The sequence below is a fragment of the Xenopus tropicalis genome, chromosome 3 (assembly GCF_000004195.4).
Source record: "Xenopus tropicalis strain Nigerian chromosome 3, UCB_Xtro_10.0, whole genome shotgun sequence".
Lineage (NCBI taxonomy): Eukaryota > Metazoa > Chordata > Amphibia > Anura > Pipidae > Xenopus > Xenopus tropicalis.
The window spans coordinates 141,269,619-141,290,407 of NC_030679.2; the positions used below are offsets into that span (position 1 = coordinate 141,269,619).

The following is a 20,789-nucleotide window of genomic DNA, read 5'->3' on the forward strand; positions in this document are numbered from 1 at the left end:
TGGGAAGGCGCTGATTGAGACGCGCAATAGCCATTCAGCGCAGAACACGGGGGTAATTGACGGACAGTGCGACCAATAGTTTGGGCATAAGCGCCGAAAGGCGGAGCTATTCTTTGTTTTATTCACTGGATTGGCTACAAATAAGAGACTGGCACCACAGGCCTCCAATCACAGTTTAGAATTTTACATTGGCGAGGTACCGTAATACAGCCGTAACTGTAGTCACCATATAATATTAGATGTTCGCGTTTAGCTTATGAATTGGTAATTTAAACAATCGTTTTACCGCATTCAGTTGCAATTTGCCCACTACAAGGCGCTTTCTTATTGCTCTCTGCGAACGGCATGGCTTTGTGTGACTAGCGCAACCAGTATGGCAGCTCCAGCAGATAATGATAAAGACAACATATTAGTTTAGGAGAGGATGCTGGGATTTGTAGGCCAACTGTGCCTGGGAGTTGCAGGTTGGATAGTTAAATGTGGGGGGTTGGTATTGTGTTAGGGCCTTTCCCACTGCATTCCACCTGTGGCCCCTTCCTTGTTGCCACTGAAATACCTGCCCCTAAACGTGGCTGTACATGTTACAATAGCGATCCTTTGGCAACCATTGGTTAAATTGCTAGGTTAAATTGGACCCTAGCAACCAGATAGCTGCTGAAATTCCAAACTGAAGACCTGCTGAACAAAAGGCTAAATAATTCAAAAACCCAAAATAATAAAAAAATGAAGACCAATTGCAAATGGTCTCAGGATAGCTTTCGCTTTATCAAACCAATAGTTACTGAATCGTCACATATGCAGGTGGAAACAATAGGAATTAACCCCTATGTGAGGATTCAGCACTAACATACAGGCGAAGTTTGGGCACCTGATCCAAATTTTCAGACCTGCCCGGTCAATGAGACGACTGGTATCCAAGGCTTTTGCCATATCAGTCGCCTCGTCCACACACCATACATGCACTGAATACTGTGGGAAACCTTCGCTCATAATAGGGATGCACCGAACCCAGTTTTTCAGATTTGGCCGAACTCTCGAATCCATTGTAAAGGATTTGGCCGAATACAGAACCAAATCCTAATTAGGATGCACACGCGGCAAAAAAAAAATCCGCTTTCGGAAAAGGCCGAATCCTGGCCGGATACCGAACTGAATCCTGGATTCGGATTTCATACAATAATATCAGTGATTCGGACAAATTCTGAATCCTGAATGAAAGATTTGGGCAAATACCGAATCGGATCCTTCAAACGCTAATTCGGATTTGGTTAGGCCAGGACCATGGATTCGACCAAATCCGAACCCTGCTGAAAAAGGCCGAATCCTGGCCAGATACTGAACCGAATCCTGGATTGGGTGCATCCCTATTTCGTACGATAATATCGGTGTGTGTATGGGCAATAGGAATGCACCGAATCCCATATTATTTTGGAATTCAGCCGAATCCTGAATGAAAGATTCAGCCGAATGCCGAACCGGATCCTAATATGAATACACAAATCAGAAAAAGGAAGGGTTAAAGGGAACCTTGCGCTGTGTGCGTGGCAAAAAAATGTCAACTTCCACGTTTATGTGACAAAAAGTCATGTGATTTTAAGGATTCGGTTCAGCCAAATTCTTCTGAAAAAGTCAAAATCTGGAACTGAATTCTGGATTCAGTGTATCCCTAATGGGCAACTCTATATCTCCCTTAACTTCTGCACTTGGGCTGGGTTATGTGTTTGACCCTTGAAACTGAGATGAATATACAGAATCTTAAGGTGGCCATACACGGACCGATTTTTTACTTACAAACGACCGATTCCCGAACGATCCGATGCTATCGTTAAGTTATCGTATAGTTGGTGGTGTACGAACGATCGTCGGCCCACTAAACGAGCCGACATTATCGTCCCCAAAATCGATCGGCCAGGTTTAAAAATTTTGGTCGTTTAACGATAAAATCTGCCAGTTGGTGTGAGTGTCAGACATTTGTCTTTCAACGATTGTTCTCTGCGCATGTCACGATTGCCAGCAACGACATCGATCGTACGTAGATGTACGATCGTAGGTATTTTACGATAATGATGCGACAAAATCTTTCCCGAATTATCGTTGCCCGTGGATGGCATATCGTATGGGAACTCGATCGCCATACGATCGTTTGTCGATATAATCGTTCATCGCACAACGAGCGAAATCGCCTCGTGTATGGCCACCTTTAGTTTCCTAGATCCTAGGTTCCAAAGTAGAAGGAAAGGTAAGGGGGGGGTGCCAAAATGTTAATTACCCTAATTGTGTATTTGTACCCAGATGAGCACTATGTCGCCCTCTCCTGGAGATTTCTATTATTATTATGAACATGATGACTGTGCCCCGCACAGGTTATTTTTTGCTGCTTGTAGGGATAGGGCATGCTGGGATGTTCTTTGACCTTGCAGCCTTTTGGTAAATAAGATACATTCTCCTTTTTGTAATGTATCGGCATATGTTTTATTGCCTGATGCCCGACGGACCCACTGTGGCTGGGAAGCTGTCCTATTGAGGGACTCATTTGCTGTTTTCTCTGGGACCCATAGATCCCACTGGGGCTCGATTCCAAAGCAGGTGAGTTCTGGTGAAGGAGGAATATTTGGCCATGCCTTCCATGGTATGGGCTAGGGCCCCCGCTGCCACCATATTGCACTACTGTTACCATTTTGCACTACTTGTTCATCTCACGCTGCTGTATTTATACTACCCTACTGGCATCTTGTCATACTGTATCTACATAGCCATGGACAGCTGCCACAATTTTGAATGACTATATATATAAATTATGGCAGGGGTGGGCAAAACGTCAATTGTGGTCCACCAGTCGATCCCCCGAGGATTTCTGGTAGACCGCGTTGAAGCCAGGAAGCAGTTCCGTGTGTTTATTGGGTATGTGTATATACGCTGCGTCACATACTTACGCAGGGAGAAGTCAGAAGTTGATCGCCGCGGGAAAAAGTCTTATGCTTTATGGCATAGGCCTGTAAAAATACGGGCAACAGCAGACTATTAAATGTTAACGTCTGATATGCTGCTATGAGTTAAATAAACAAACATGGCTGAAGGTTAATTTATATCAACCAATCAGATTGTTGCTTATAGCATTTAACACAATCCTGATATCCTTATATCTAGGTGGGTTTTCACCTCCCAAATAACACCAGGGGTGGGCAAACTACCGTTGGTCTTTTTAATCCGGCCCGCCAAGGATTGGTGTGTCTCACTCTTCCTCACAGAGACCACAGTCCGCAATCTTCTGTCTTTCATAAAATCCCGACTCCGCAAGTCTCATCACACGAGACTTGGAGTAAAGACTGCATGTAAGCGCAGCGACGCAGAACCTAGGGGACTGACGAGCGGAGATGGCGCTGGCTCGGCCCATCTGTCAAATTTTAAAAGTCAATGTGGCCCCTGAGCCTAAAAGTTTGCCCACCCCTGCAAATACCATGTCACACACATATAAAATAATGGGAGGGGCCTGTAACAAGTAGTTTATATGAGGCGGTCACCATATCTAGGCAGGTTTTACCTCACAGATACACTTATACCATGTGACACATACACCTAGAATGATGGGTAAGCGGGGGTCTGTTTCTTGAATCTTGGTGGATTTTCACCTCACAGATACACTTATACCATGTGACACATACACCTAGAATGATGGGTAATCGGGAGGGGCCTGTAACAAGTAGTTTATATGAGGCGGTCGCCATATCTAGGCAGGTTTTACCTCAGAGATACACTTATACCATGTGACACATACACCTAGAATGCTGGGTAATCGTGAGGGGCCTTTAACAAGTAGTTTATATGAGGGGTTCCCCATATCTAGGTGGGTTTCACCTCACAGATACACTTATACCATGTGACACATACACCTAGAATGATGGGTAATCGTGAGGGGCCTGTAACAAGTAGTTTATATGAGGCGGTCGCCATATCTAGGTGGGTTTTACCTCAGAGATACGCTCATACCATGTGACACATACACCTAGAATGATGGGTAAGTGGGAGGGGCTTGTAAAAACTCTTTTATATGAGGGGTTCCTCATATCTAGGCGGGTTTGCGCCTCACTGATACACTTATACCATGTGACACATACACATAGAATGATGGGTAAGTGGGAGGGGCCTGTAACAAGTTTATAGGTGGGTTTGCGCCTCACTAATACCACATGACACTAAAACAGAATGACATTTACATACAGGCTAGAGTGGAAGGTGTTGATAGAACATATGGACAGTCACATGTGCCTTCCCAAAGAAGAATATAATAAAAAACACAAAGACGACTCCATTGAAATGGTGTTTATTTAGTGAACTAATAAAAATCTGAGCGTGCCAAGATCCCCGGCTGCCCCCCACACCACAGTGGAAACAGCAAAGATGGTGACAGTACAGTACTATGTGTGGGGCCCTTACCTGTGACAGGCCGAAAAAGCATTTCTCTACATTACAGTACCGGATAGTGCAGGAACCTCAGGGTCATTCTGTTCATGGGCATGGATTGTGCGCTGCGTTTACCTAATCGCTACCTACCCATGGGCCTTTACTGCTGCCCCGTGGCACATTCCAGCGGCCGGCAAGTTACTGTACCATTCAGCCATATGGCTCTGTACCCATTGCTGAGGTACAGAAACATGAAACTCAATGTGGAAAGCTGATCCCACTAGAACCCACTGGAATATGCAAACCAGTGACTACCATCCCATTAGCTGGCTAGCCGATGGCCTAGTCCAGGGGTGGCCAAACTGTCGATCGTGGCCCACCAGATCCCCCGCGGATTTCTGGTTGGGAGGGGTCAAAAGTGACCGCCCGAGGAAAAAGTCTGGGCACCCGTGGCCTAGTCAGATACCAGAACCCATTGGTTATTTACCATAGTACAATACTGCATCTGCCGTAGACAGTGTGTCCTCCATACTTTGGGAAGCAGCGACAGCCAGTCTGTTCTAAATGCAACTATTTTCCTCAAAAGCACAGAATACCCCATATGCTACATGCCCAGAAACAAAATGGAGGCCTCCATAATAAACAAGTACAATGCCAAAAGGTACAGTTCTACATAACAAAATGAATATTGCCGACATGGACATACTTTCCTATCAAAAGTGAAACTGCTACCTGAGACAGAAGGAGGTTCTGGGGTGAAAAACAGGCAGGAAAGAAAGTTTGTTCAGAGGCTTAGTGCATCGTCACTAGACATGGCAGCTCTGGGTTACTGTGGGGATCAACCACATCCATGCATTCAACAAGTTGGCCAAATTCTACAGGCCACTTTGGTCACTGTTTGACCAAACAGGCCAGAGACTGCACCAGAGCATGGTCGGCACAGGTCAGCGCTGCACAATAGAAATTAACTATAAATAAATAGGGTTTGTTCTGCAGCTTCAGCAATCGGATCCGCTCTCACTCAACATCAGAATAAATACACATGCACACATCTCTTCTCTTATGGGCGGCCAGTTCCACTCCCGTCACGCAATCCCCCCACAGGTTAAAAAAAGCTGAGCAATATGTTCTTTGTTCTATGCATTAAATAGACTCCCCGTAGGAGTAGAAAATACCATGGCAGTGCTTTGCAAGTCTGCAGGGTTTCAGAGCTGCCTGCTGTAACATGGGACTCTATAGGGGCACAAATGAAGGCTCAAAGGGGTAGTTCAACTTTAACTTTTAATTTGTTATAGAATGGCCAATTCTAAGCAACTTTTTAAATGGTCTTCATTATTTATTTTTTATCGTTTTTGAATTATTTATCCCTATTATTTCAAATGGGGGTCACTGACCCCGGCGCAGGTCTTTGCACTCTGCAGTATGCTCGCGGGGTGGGGGCACAAATGGAGGCAGCCTCGGTGCGCCCCGATAACAAATCCGGCGCTATGTGTGTTGCAGGGGTCACTGACCCCCAGCAACCATAAATCAAGAATACAAAATAAAGACCAGCTGCAAATGGCACCCTCTTCATCCTAATGCATGTGAATTTCAAGGTGAACTTCCCCTTTGAAACTGTAAGGCCCAGAATCCATTGCACCAGCAGGACAATCCTTTACATTCATAGCACAGAAAAGTAGTACATTCAGAGGCAATGGCCTCACATTAAGCCCTTTTAGGGGGTAATGGCAGCGATTTTCTGCCATTTCTATTTATTTTAAAGGGGAACTCTACCTAAAGACACAAGCTTTTTTGCAAAATGACAGAAATGTCATTCTAAGCAGCTTCCTAATATACATTCATTACTTATATTCACTGGTTATACAGGTATAGGACCCGTTATCCAGAATGCTCGGGACAAAGGGTATTCCGGATAAGGGGTCTTTCCGTAATTTGGATCTCCATACCTTAAGTCTACTAAAAAATTAAAAAAACATTAATTAAACCCAATAGGATTGTTTTGCCCCCAATAAGGGGTAATTATATCTTAGTTGGGATCAAGTACCGGTACTGTTTTATTATTACAGAGAAAAGGGAATCATTTAACCATTAAATAAACCCAATAGGGCTGTTCTGCCCCCAATAAGGGGTAATTATATCTTAGTTGGGATCAAGTACAGGTACTGTTTTATTATTACAGAGAAAAGGGAATCATTTAACCATTAAATAAACCCAATAGGGCTGTTCTGCCCAATAAGGGGTAATTATATCTTAGTTGGGATCAAGTACAGGTACTGTTTTATTATTACAGAGAAAAGGGAATCATTTAACCATTAAATAAACCCAATAGGGCTGTTCTGCCCCAATAAGGGGTAATTATATCTTAGTTGGGATCAAGTACAGGTACTGTTTTATTATTACAGAGAAAAGGGAATCATTTAACCATGAAATAAACCCAATAGGGCTGTTCTGCACCCCATAAAGGGGTATTTATATCTTAGTTGGGATCAAGTACAGGTACTGTTTTATTATTACAGAGAAAAGGGAATCATTTAACCATTAAATAAACCCAATAGGACTGTTCTGCCCCCAATAAGGGGTAATTATATCTTAGTTGGGATCAAGTACAGGTACTGTTTTATTATTACAGAGAAAAGGGAATCATTTAACCATTAAATAAACCCAATAGGACTGTTCTGCCCCCAATAAGGGGTAATTATATCTTAGTTGGGATCAAGTACAGGTACTGTTTTATTATTACAGAGAAAAGGGAATCATTTAACCATGAAATAAACCCAATAGGGCTGTTCTGCCCCAATAAGGGGTAATTATATCTTAGTTGGGATCAAGTACAGGTACTGTTTTATTATTACAGAGAAAAGGGAATCATTTAACCATTAAATAAACCCAATAGGGCTGTTCTGCCCCCAATAAGGGGTAATTATATCTTAGTTGGGATCAAGTACAGGTACTGTTTTATTACTACAGAGAAAAAGGAAATCAGTTTTAAAATTCTGAATTATTTGATTAAAATGGAGTCTATGGGAGACGGGCTTTCCATAATTCGGAGCTTTCTGGATAAGGGGTTTCCGGATAAGGGAACCCATACCTGTATTGTAAATACACTTTGTCCCTTTCTGTTGCTTGCAGGCCTGGACTGGCAATCGGTACATTCAGGGAAATGCCAAATGGACTGATGAAAGTTGCCATAAGCAGCCAGGTTTTTAAGTACCTCTGTGCCCAACCCGGACCTGCCGACCCGTACCCACAAACCTTCTCTTCCCCCTACCCAGACTGGGGCTAGAAGTGGAGGAGAGCTGGCTTCTGCTACATTGTTTCAAGAGTCAGAACTAGAGAATAACAATTACAGCTGTCAGTAGCAATTACATTTCATCAAGTTGCTAAGAATGAGCTTTTCTTTCTATTTACAAAAAGACATAGTATCATGTCGGCACAGAACACGTGTTATCTGTACACGTGTGTTAGGGGCTGCCATACTGCCCCCGACCCAACCCTAGTGCCAATAAAGGTAAGCCCCCATACTGTTTATGTAAGGGGAAATAAACCCTAGTGCATATAAATTCACTCACCCCGCGGATATGAAACTGGATACACCATGAGGACCTATAAATTAACATTACAGTAGTCATGCTAAACAGTAGTCTGCGACTGTGCAATGAGAGTATGTAGCAACAGTTACATGGCCTGGGTAGAAAACACCTTATACACACACATGATATACTGTATGCAGACATTCAGGTGATTTCGTAGGACAGGGCCATATTTGCACTGGTACGAATGGGAGCTGCCATAGTGTTTTCCCTGTGGATTAAATGTACAAGTATCATCTATTCATAATCCATTGCATTCCACAGGGAAGGTTTCAGTGGCAATGAACAATATGGCAGCTCCCACCCATGCATTTTGCCCCAAAAAGTTTTTCATCTCCATAAAGGGGGAATATAAACCCAACATTGGGGCTCATTTATAAACACTGGCCAAATCTGCACCTGGGCAATAACCCATAGCAACCAATCAGTGATTAGCTGCAGGTAGAACAATGAAAGTGAACATCTGATTGGTTGCCATGGGTTACTGCCCAAGTGCAAATCTGCCCCAGTAATTATAAATGACCCCCAATAACTTATTATGAAAGAAAATAGAAGCAACTTCCCAATATCCATTCATTCCTTATTTTAATTGTGTTTAAAGCTGTGTGCAAATAAACTAACCGTTTGTCCTTTTCTGCCCTGCTGGTTTGGTCTCTTGAAACAGTAGCAGTTCTCCCCCAGCCAAGACTTCATTTCCCATAGTGCATTGCATGCTTCTTCACAGGGGCTGTTAATTAGTCGGCTTCTGCCGAGTTGTTTCAAGAGCCATAATCGGCAGCAGTTACACAAACGCATTACTGTATATTGGCAAGTTGCTTGGAATTATGCACAAAGGGAGGGAATTCACAAAAAATGTTGGTAAATGTAAAAATGTTGTATAAAATTGTTGCCACAGGCCAATTTCCCTTTATTTGTCTGCCTCTACCATCAGTGGGCGTGACTAATTTGGCATTTAATTGCCAATAAATGCATTAGTGCCACCTAGAACTGCAGAAAGCTTTACCATACCTGAGTAACAGCCCTAGAAGCTCCCTGTGTTTGCTTAAGATAGCAGCTGCCATTTTAGCTTGGTCTCAGTAGCTTCCTGCTGCAGCTCTAGCTGCTGGTAGCTCAGATTACACACAGATTGGAGGGGGAGCAAATTCTGATGGGGGGGAGGAGAAGGGAGGGGGAGAGAGAAGTAGCTAACTGAGCAGACTAGTGCTGTGCCCTGAAGAATTTTTCTAAGAGCAGGAAGTCTGACACAGAAGAACATGTGACACAAAAGAAGACAAGATATCCTGTGTTTCTTTTGATAGAGGACTCAGCTATGGCTTACGACTGTATTTACATAGACCTTTCTGATAAAGCTTAGTTAGTTTTTACCTTTCCTTCTCCTTTTTGGTGCACAAATGTCATTTTCACAGCGCAAGTTGTTTACCGCATATGCAACACTTTTACCAACACTTTTGTGAATTCCCCCCAAATTGCTCCTTTTGGGTTTACATCCCCTTTAAGAGAAAATGGAGTTCTTCTAGAAGCAGGTGGTCTTGTGCGTATTACAACATCATCTCTCATTCAGCAGCAACTTAAAGAAACCGGGGCCAACTTGCGAGCCCTCTGCTTTTTGCTGCCTGCAACTCCCATGATCCTTTGCTGGTGCCTGGAGTCATGATCGACAAAGAGCTGGGGGGCAGCAAGTTTGGTCCCTGTGCTTTAAGTACAAAGACGGGAGCCATGCAAAATATACAATCATATTCTAGTTTCACATTGTGACCCAATGCAGATAAGGGGAGGGGCTTGGGCAGATCATATAGCCCCTCCCACCTCCATATATCAGTGACCTTAGGCATGAGAAAGTCTGTGCAAAGAGCAATAAAACTCCCCCAAACACCCAAAATTAAGGTTTGATCTGTGGCCGGGAGAAAGGGAATGGTGGGACTGGATTGGTTCATTGTTCCATTTAACTTGCCTGCTTTCATTTTTGGGGGGTTCTGGGTAAAGGAGGATGAATCAGGGTGTGTGCTACTGGGAAAACCATTTGGGGTATTTGCAGGGGGGCTGGGTTTCACCATTAGTCTTTGGGGGTGATATCCATGTTGGGGGGGATCAGTAGGCTGCTTGTTCTCTCACCGACTCGTTACCCCCAACAATCTTTTCATGTTCTCGTAGACCACGTAGCTGATGCTGACGGCGGGGATCACCTTCATGAAGTTCGGAGCGATGCCTCGATAAAGGCCCAGGAAGCCCTCCCTTGCCACAATGTGGCGAAATAAGGCCACCATGGAGAGCTGCGGGGAACCCTGCACAGAGGCTGGGAAGGACAAAGGGACAATCAGCACCCCGGCACAATGTTACCCCAATAGCAGGGCTCATTATCTACTGCTTCTTACCCTGGGCTTGCATTCGCGTCCTGACCAAGGCCAGTGGGTAACTGGCGATCTGCCCACACGTGCTGGATACGGTGCCACACGCCAACAACACCAAAACTCCAGGGTCGGCGCTGGTGCTGGATCTGTACCGCTGTAACCATGTGTTCTTCAGTGTCTGGGCAATGGAGACAAAAGTGCTAAAGGCTGGCAGTTGGTAAGGGGGGGGGGGGTTGGTAGAAGAGGAGCAAATGGGCACAACGTTGGGCAAGACAAAAGATGTTTATGCGGTATCTGGTAAGCAATGACATTAAGGCATTTACAGGGGTAACCAGCATAATTGTGCCTCACCTCATATACTGCCAGGTCAATGCCTGCATAGGGCACGATGCCCAGTAGATTGGGAATGTAGCCCTTGAAGAACGCTCTGACGCCCTCATTTCGCAGGATCTGACGGGCGCAGTCTGACATCCCCGAGTACTGGCCAGTCCGCCGCAGAGCCATCCTTGTCTTTAGCACCTAAAATGAATACAACAACCTATTGAAATAAATGATTAACATACATATTCTGCTTTCTCATCATTCGGTCTAGTTGTCCCTGGCAACCATAAATACATAGATGGAGTGGGTTCAGTTTTATAGTTTGTCTTGTTTATTTAATGGCTTATCTTTCTTTTCAGACCCTCTCCTGTTCATCTTCCATTCTGACTGCACAACGGCTGCCTTGTTGCTAGGAAACTGAAGCCCCTAGTCCCCGCCATAAGAGGGGGTATGGTTGTGCCGGGCCCCGTGAAAATCTATTCATACTGTATGAACTGATTTATTTTGGGATCTATTTACTGAATTATATTATTGCTCCTACATGAAGTTCCTGCAGGGGAATGACTGGTTATTGGTCCCCACAGTAACATCATTGGGCCCCTACGCTTACGCAATTTATGTAACAAAAAGTTACGTTACTTTTATATCAAGCAATGACAGCGCAGAGCAGGGGCAGGAAGGAGATTTACCTTGGGGCAAACTCCACTGACCTATAACATAGTAACATAATCACCTAGTAAGTTAGGTTGAAAAAAGACGTACGTCCATTACGTTCAACCATAATGCCTATATATAACCTGCCTAACTACTAGTTGATCCAGAGGAAGGCAAAAAACCCCATCTGAAGCCTCTCTAATTTGCCACAGAGGGGAAATAAATAATTATCACAATTAATGAAGCTCTTTCTATAAACTGCTTATTATAGAGTAACATCAGCTGTTTATATAATACACACAAGAGGGCGTGGCTAAAACTGTGTGCTTGTGGTCATGGGGGGCCCCATATAAATAATTTGTATGGGGCCCAAAAGTTTCTGATGGCGGCCCTTCCCCTAGTGACCAGATAGCAGTTGAATTTCCAAGCTTGACCAAACGAGAAGATTTGTATTAGTATATAACTACCCCTTTAGCCCTGACCCTGGCTCCACCTCTCACCTCCATTGGATAGATTGCAGTCTGAGCAATGGCCCCGGCCAATGATCCGGCGATAAACCTCTCTCTGACTCGCAGAGTCTCATGCTGCCCACGAATCAGCTTCTTTATCTGAAGGAGAGAAGTGCAGTCATGGAGATTTTGGGGTCATGCATGGGCGTCAATGGAGGGGCAGTTTCCAGTGTCTTGCACGTGAATCACCGCATCTACCATTGCCCTAGGGGGGTCACAAAACTGGAATAATGGTAACCCACAAGAGGAACCCAGAGCAACCAATCAGAAATCAGCTCTGTGAGTGGTCTCGCTCTCTTACCTGCTCATACGCCATGAATTTAATAGCAGATTCAGGGGCAATTTTTATTACGTTAATCCCATTCCCACGCCAGAGTGAGCGCACACCTCCTTCCTCTATCATCACTCGCAGACCCCGCAAAATGGATAAACCTTGTGAGCCGTGAACCTTTAAAGAGAACATATGTAAGTAAAGTTTAATATTTTTTTAGTATACTTTTCCTGATATTATCAGTTTTGCACTGTTAATATTATACATTTGGAACAGGAGCACCCTCTGCTGCCTGGCTGGATAGAAGGGAAACCAAAAGCTTCATTTACTGATGCAGGAAACATTTCCTGACATTTCCCTGCTCATTTCCTCCCTCCTAACATACCAAGTAATCAGCAGAACAGCATCACGAGACTTGCCCTGCATCAGTAACCTCTGTTTAGGACACCAAACAGAACAGCAGGGGGCGCTCCTGTTTCAAAGTGATAGTATTAACAGGGTAAAATGCTAACATCTAGAAAAATACTTCACCGTAGGATCTATGTCACTGTGACAGAATGCTCTTTTATACAGATAGCTAGAATCTCAGCCATAAAGCAGGGCAGGACTGCTGCTTACAATGGGGGATCAGATAGGATCTGTGCCACTGTGACAGAATGCTCTGTTATACAGATAGCTAGAATCTCAGCCATAAAGCAGGGCAGGACTGCTGCTTACAATGGGGGGATCAGATAGGATCTGTGCCACTGTGACAGAATGCTCTGTTATACAGATAGCTAGAATCTCAGCCATAAAGCAGGGCAGGACTGCTGCTTACAATGGGGGGATCAGATAGGATCTGTGCCACTGTGACAGAATGCTCTGTTATACAGATAGCTAGAATCTCAGCCATAAAGCAGGGCAGGACTGCTGCTTACAATGGGGGGGGATAGGATCTGTGCCACTGTGACAGAATGCTCTGTTATACAGATAGCTAGAATCTCAGTCATAAAGCAGGGCAGGACTGCTGCTTACAATGGGGGATCAGATAGGATCTGTGCCACTGTGACAGAATGCTCTGTTATACAGATAGCTAGAATCTCAGCCATAAAGCAGGGCAGGACTGCTGCTTACAATGGGGGGGGGGGGGGGATCAGATAGGATCTGTGCCACTGAGACAGAATGCTCTGTTATACAGATAGCTAGAATCTCAGCCATAAAGCAGGGCAGGACTGCTGCTTACAATGGGGGGGATAGGATCTGTGCCACTGTGACAGAATACTCTGTTATACAGATAGCTAGAATCTCAGCCATAAAGCAGGGCAGGACTGCTGCTTACAATGGGGGGGGGATCAGATAGGATCTGTGCCACTGTGACAGAATGCTCTGTTATACAGATAGCTAGAATCTCAACCATAAAGCAGGGCAGGACTGCTGCTTACAATGGGGGGGATCAGATAGGATCTGTGCCACTGTGACAGCTCTGTTATACAGACAGCTAGAATCTCAGCCATAAAGCAGGGCAGGACTGCTGCTTACAATGGGGGGGTCAGATAGGATCTGTGCCACTGTGACAGAATGCTCTGTTATACAGATAGCTAGAATCTCAGCCATAAAGCAGGGCAGGACTGCTGCTTACAATGGGGGGGATCAGATAGGATCTGTGCCACTGTGACAGAATGCTCTGTTATACAGATAGCTAGAATCTCAGCCATAAAGCAGGGCAGGACTGCTGCTTACAATGGGGGGATCAGATAGGATTGGTGTCACTGTGACAGAATGCTCTGTTATACAGATAGCTAGAATCTCAGCCATAAAGCAGGGCAGGACTGCTGCTTACAATGGGGGGGATCAGATAGGATCTGTGCCACTGTGACAGAATGCTCTGTTATACAGATAGCTAGAATCTCAGCCATAAAGCAAGGCAGGACTGCTGCTTACAATGGGGGGGATCAGATAGGATCTGTGCCACTGTGACAGAATGCTCTGTTATACAGATAGCTAGAATCTCAGCCATAAAGCAGGGCAGGACTGCTGCTTACAATGGGGGGGGTGGATCAGATAGGATCTGTGCCACTGTGACAGAATGCTCTGTTATACAGATAGCTAGAATCTCAGCCATAAAGCAGGGCAGGACTGCTGCTTTAGCCATTAGATTACTATTCCCTACAAACAAAAACAGACACATGTCCCACTGACAGTTCATATTAGTCACCTGCATAAGGACTTTCAGTCGGTCCAGAGGTGCCGTCCCAGTTCTAGATACAGCCCCGGCCACGCCCCCGGCCAGCAGCTGTTTCCACCACATTCCAGAGCGGATCTCTTTCTTTGAGAATTCATCTGGAACTGCCAGCGATTCGCCGATATCCAGCATCTGTAGGTTTAAGATTAACAAATAAGATTAACAAAATGCTTGTTGGGTTTGCGATTTTGTCCCAGCCCAAGGCCCCCACACTTATCAATAACAACCAATCAGCAAAATGAAAGCAAAGATCTGACTGGTTGATATTGGTAACTGCATTGGAGCCATTTTGTATATGGCAAAGGAATACATACAGACGAATGCTTCCAGTAAGTGATAACATCCTCCATGTTGTGCAGGGGGTTTAGCAGGAAGTGATCTCTCCATTCCAGCCAATCGATGGTCAGGGTTCCGTCGCGGTCCATGCTGTCAACAAACATGTTTAGAGTGTTACATAAAATATATCTATAATAGCCATTGGTGGAACAAAGAGAATATTGATGACAGGGCAGCTATAGGTGTGGGTGCAAATGTAATGGGACCCTTTATTGGGGTAACAGTCACCCTGCTATAGTTCCAGCGGTACCCAGGGCACAAATAAGCACTCACCCCAAATCCCCCCCTAACTGGCCTTCAGGCTGGGCCCCCTTAGCCCATAACAAGGTTACAGATATATAGAAACATTGGGGTAACAGTCACCCTGCTATAGTTCCAGGGGTACCCAGGGCACAAATAAGCACTCACCCCAAATCCCCCCTAACTGGCCTTCAGGCTGGGCCCCCTTAGCCCATAACAAGGTTACAGATATATAGAAACATTGGGGTAACAGTCACCCCGCTATAGTTCCAGGGGTACCCAGGGCACAAATAAGTGGCATTCAGGCTGAGCCCCAACTTGCACTGCTCCAAGCTGTGGCCAATCACGTGCCTAGGAGCGGCCATATTGCTAGCACACTACATTGGCGCCTCACCTCTGCAGAACCTTCTTGGCCTGTGCCAACGTGATGTGAATGCCAAGGCCGTGGAAACATTCCTGGATCTCGGAGATGTCGATTTGACCTGTGCGAGAGAAGGACGGGGGGTGAAACCCAATGAACAAAAGGAGCGGCCCCTGCGTCACATGGCTGCCGGGCACCGTGCCACAGCCTTCGCTATCAATATAAACATTCCCTTGGTTGGCACATCCAACCCTGAGTCTCACTGGCTGCTCTGAACTACCATTCCCAGCATCCTTAGTGGCAGCTGCTACTTGACACGTGACACTCCATTGAATCTAATAATAATGACTGGCTCCCTCCTATACCCCCTGCCCCTCCCCCCAGCAGCACCTGAATAGGCCTAAACCCTAGGATCCCACCCCCTTATTATACATAACCTGTGTTTTGAGGTGGCCCCTTCTTGCCTGGGGTCCTGTCAGACTTGTCAGACCTCTTTGAAAAAAACAAACTGGGTGGGGGGTTGGCAGGATGTCCTGAGGGCTCAGCAGCATATGGAAGATGGATGCTGCATGGCCACATAAAAACCGGTGCAGCCTGCAGCAGGCACATATACTGCTTGTGCAAATACTCACTGGGCAGTCACACACACATACATGTACACACACACATACATGTACACACACACATACATGTACACACACACATACATGTACACACACACATACATGTACACACACACATACATGTACACACACACATACATGTACACACACACATACATGTACACACCGTCATTGTTGCGGTCCAGGCTGTTAAACATGATTAGCAGGCGCCTCTCTCTCTCCTCCAGATAGTGGGTGAACTCCTCGAAATCCAATTGGCCGTCCTGGTCGGTGTCCCCGGCGCGCAGGATCTCCTGTATGCAGACGGGCACCACCCATAAGTACTACATATATATGTGTATGTGGCAAGATAGGGCTAATAATGATTGGCGCTCTCAAATGAAGCCTGGCTATATCCTGTTCAGTTTAGAATGTAAGCTCTTTGGTTCAGGGAATTGTCACTGTATATACTGAAGCCATGTGTGGAAATGCCCCTGTGGGGGGGGGGGGGGTGTTATACAGATAATTACAGATAGTGGATTAAGACTTAATGCACCCTGAGGGCCACGCGCCAGTCTGTGGGCACTAATGCCTGGCCGATAGGATGGGATTAATAGCTCCCGGCCAATCACAGGCAGCTCAGTAAATCCCTCAAACAAATCAGGTTCATCTTATCCACAGGCTTCCCAGGCTCAGGCGCTGCTGTGTGTGCCCACACACGTGTGATACTCAGCACCTCTCACAGGCTTTTAACCTTCACTGCTCACTAGTACTGCAGCGCTCACTGGTACTGCCCCACTCACTAGTACTGCCCCACTCACTAGTACTGCAGCGCTCACTGGTACTGCCCCACTCACTAGTACTGCCCCACTCACTAGTACTGCCCCACTCACTGGTACTGCCCCACTCACTAGTACTGCCCCACTCACTAGTACTGCCCCACTCACTAGTACTGCCCCACTCACTGGTACTGCCCCACTCACTAGTACTGCCCCACTCACTAGTACTGCCCCACTCACTAGTACTGCCCCACTCACTGGTACTGCCCCACTCACTAGTACTGCCCCACTCACTAGTACTGCCCCACTCACTAGTACTGCCCCACTCACTGGTACTGTCCCACTCACTAGTACTGCCCCACTCACTGGTACTGTCCCACTCACTGGTACTGCCCCACTCACTGGTACTGCCCCACTCACTAGTACTGTCCCACTCACTAGTACTGCCCCACTCACTGGTACTGTCCCACTCACTAGTACTGCAGCGCTCACTGGTACTGCCCCACTCACTAGTACTGCCCCACTCACTGGTACTGTCCCACTCACTAGTACTGCAGCGCTCACTGGTACTGTCCCACTCACTAGTACTGCAGCGCTCACTGGTACTGCCCCACTCACTAGTACTGCCCCACTCACTGGTACTGTCCCACTCACTAGTACTGCAGCGCTCACTGGTACTGCCCCACTCACTAGTACTGCCCCACTCACTGGTACTGTCCCACTCACTAGTACTGCAGCGCTCACTGGTACTGCCCCACTCACTAGTACTGCCCCACTCACTGGTACTGTCCCACTCACTAGTACTGCAGCGCTCACTGGTACTGCCCCACTCACTAGTACTGCCCCACTCACTGGTACTGTCCCACTCACTAGTACTGCAGCGCTCACTGGTACTGCCCCACTCACTAGTACTGCCCCACTCACTGGTACTGTCCCACTCACTAGTACTGCAGCGCTCACTGGTACTGCCCCACTCACTAGTACTGCCCCACTCACTGGTACTGTCCCACTCACTAGTACTGCAGCGCTCACTGGTACTGCCCCACTCACTGGTACTGTCCCACTCACTAGTACTGCAGCGCTCACTAGTACTGCCCCACTCACTAGTACTGCCCCACTCACTGGTACTGTCCCACTCACTAGTACTGCAGCGCTCACTGGTACTGCCCCACTCACTAGTACTGCAGCGCTCACTGGTACTGCCCCACTCACTAGTACTGCAGCGCTCACTGGTACTGCCCCACTCACTAGTACTGCAGCGCTCACTGGTACTGCCCCACTCACTAGTACTGCAGCGCTCACTGGTACTGCCCCACTCACTAGTACTGCAGCGCTCACTGGTACTGCCCCACTCACTAGTACTGCCCCACTCACTAGTACTGCCCCACTCACTAGTACTGCAGCGCTCACTGGTACTGCCCCACTCACTAGTGCTGCCCCACTCACTAGTACTGTCCCACTCACTGGTACTGCAGCGCTCACTGGTACTGCCCCACTCACTAGTACTGCAGCGCTCACTGGTACTGCCCCACTCACTGGTACTGCCCCACTCACTAGTACTGCCCCACTCACTAGTGCTGCCCCACTCACTGGTACTGACCCACTCACTAGTACTGCAGCACTCACTAGTACTGCCCCACTCACTAGTACTGCAGCGCTCACTGGTACTGCCCCACTCACTAGTACTGCAGCGCTCACTGGTACTGCCCCACTCACTGGTACTGACCCACTCACTGGTACTGTCTCACTCACTGGTACTGATCCACTCACTAGTACTGATCCACTCACTAGTACTGCAGCTCTCACTGGTACTGTCCCACTCACTGGTACTGACCTGCCCAATACTGCATCACTCACTAATATCCCTGCTCACTACTAATACTAGTACTGCCCCACTCCCTTACACCCCACTCATTAATACTGCCCCACTCACTGGTACTGACCCACTCACTATTACTGCCCCACTCACTAATATTGCCCCACTTACTAGTAATTCCCCCCTCGTTAGAACTGCCCCAGTCACTTTTCTGCTCACTAATACTGCCCCATTTACTTATACTACTGGCAGTACCAGTATTTAGAGCAGTACCAGCATATGGAGCAGTACCAGTATATGGAGCAGTACCACAGAGGGAGAGAGTAGTATGACAGACTTATCAGTACCACAGAGGGAGAGAGCGGTACCAGGTATGACAGACATATCAGTACCACAGAGGGAGAGAGCGGTACCGGGTATGACAGACATATCAGTACCACAGAGGGAGAGAGCGGTACCAGGTATGACAGACATATCAGTACCACAGAGGGAGAGAGCGGTACCGGGTATGACAGACATATCAGTACCACAGAGGGAGAGAGCGGTACCAGGTATGACAGACATATCAGTACCACAGAGGGAGAGAGCGGTACCAGGTATGACAGACATATCAGTACCACAGAGGGAGAGAGCGGTACCAGGTATGACAGACATATCAGTACCACAGAGAGAGAGAGCGGTACCAGGTATGACAGACATATCAGTACCACAGAGAGAGAGAGCGGTACCGGGTATGACAGACATATCAGTACCACAGAGGGAGAGCGCGGTACCAGGTATGACAGACATATCAGTACCACAGAGGGAGAGAGCGGTACCGGGTATGACAGACATATCAGTACCACAGAGGGAGAGAGCGGTACCAGGTATGACAGACATATCAGTACCACAGAGGGAGAGAGCGGTACCGGGTATGACAGACATATCAGTACCACAGAGAGAGAGAGCGGTACCAGGTATGACAGACATATCAGTACCACAGAGAGAGAGAGCGGTACCAGGTATGACAGACCAGCAGTACCAGTATATGGAGCAGTACCACAGAGGGAGAGAGCGGTACTGGGTCTCACCCACCTGCTCGGCGTTATGGCACGGAGTCATGCCCAGGGCTTGGAGTCCCTCCCGCAGCTCGTTGATATCCACCCTCCCGTCCCTGTTGGAGTCCAGCTGGCTGAAGAGCAGCGCATATCGCTTCTCCCTATCGGGATCCAAGGAATCAGGGCCATGCATGGCTGCTGCTGGGGTGAGAGCCATGTGGCCCCCGGGGGCCTGTGCCGGCTCTTAGCCTGTTACACGCACACTGGCTAATACTGATCCAGCCTGATTGTGTGTGTGCTGGGCCCGCCCTGAGCTGCTTTCGGCATCTGCATAAATAAGAGGCTGAGTGCAATGACTACAAAAGAAGCCCCATAAGGGCTGTGTGGGTAAGCTGCAGGAACAAACCAGGCTGGGTGGGGGGGGGGAATTGTTGACTAGAGAAGTATAGGCTGCTGGTTAGGCACTAACAGTGAAACTAGTCTGGGGGGTTAAAATAAATGGTGAAACTGATCCCACTAGGGATTTCACAGTGACTCGTGTAATGAAGGGATGGGCCAAGCGGCTGGGTGTATCCAGAGATGCTAGTGAACCCAGTGAACTAGAGATAGCTTAGCAGAGTTAGTTTTGCCTATACAGCTGCCTTTTGCATAGCTTATCATGGGGCACTACCAGGGCCGCCATCAGAAATCATGGGCCCCCCTCCCACAGGGCCCCTCCCCCAATGACCAATTCCATACACAGTACTCTATGTTGGCCGGGGCCCCCCATCCACGGTGCCCCCATCCTCAATGCAGGCCCCATGTGGTGTTTGGTATGCTCTGGAACTGTGTGGAGGTAACCAATGGGAATCCACCTGGCATGGATTCTGCTTTCTGGCCTTGGGGATAAACCAAATGAAGCCTGAGGGACAACCACTGAGGGGCTCACTGGCACTGGTTCTGCTTCCAGGCAGGAATCCCTACAGGAGAAGCCCATATATGTCTCCTATGATAACTGGTGGTGGGCCTGCCCATTTGCAATGGTGCAAAATAAATTAATTATGTTGTCTGAGTGGCTATTTTGATGGAAACACTTGGTGGTGGGGTGTTTTTTGTTGTTGAGTGACAGGAGGTTGATTACACACTACAGACCTTATGTGCCCTGGGCTAGGGTGGTGGGTATCAGCCCCACCAACAGGGGCACCCACCAACTATACACAGGGCACCCACTATATACAGGGCGCTATGGCAGAGGCACTGTCAACCACCCCAACTGTGGCATTGTCTCACATACACACATTAAGGTGGGGCATTGGCACAGAGA

The 20,789-nt window shown here is 47.1% G+C and overlaps 1 protein-coding gene across 2 annotated transcripts; it reads right to left on the reverse strand.

Moving 5' to 3' along the window:
• Window positions 1-4,305: 4,305 nt before the first annotated feature.
• Window positions 4,306-19,731, reverse strand: slc25a23 (solute carrier family 25 (mitochondrial carrier; phosphate carrier), member 23). 2 transcript variants are annotated; one of them, NM_001142166.1, is given in 12 exon segments: window positions 4,306-6,853; window positions 7,082-8,185; window positions 8,830-10,284; window positions 10,364-10,517; window positions 10,691-10,858; window positions 11,815-11,922; window positions 12,125-12,271; window positions 14,289-14,447; window positions 14,630-14,741; window positions 15,286-15,373; window positions 16,042-16,168; window positions 19,524-19,731. In NM_001142166.1, coding segments are annotated over 10 exon segments (1,404 nt in total). In that variant the 5' UTR covers window positions 19,680-19,731; the 3' UTR covers window positions 4,306-6,853; window positions 7,082-8,185; window positions 8,830-10,099.
• Between the last annotated feature and the right edge of the window lie 1,058 nt (window positions 19,732-20,789).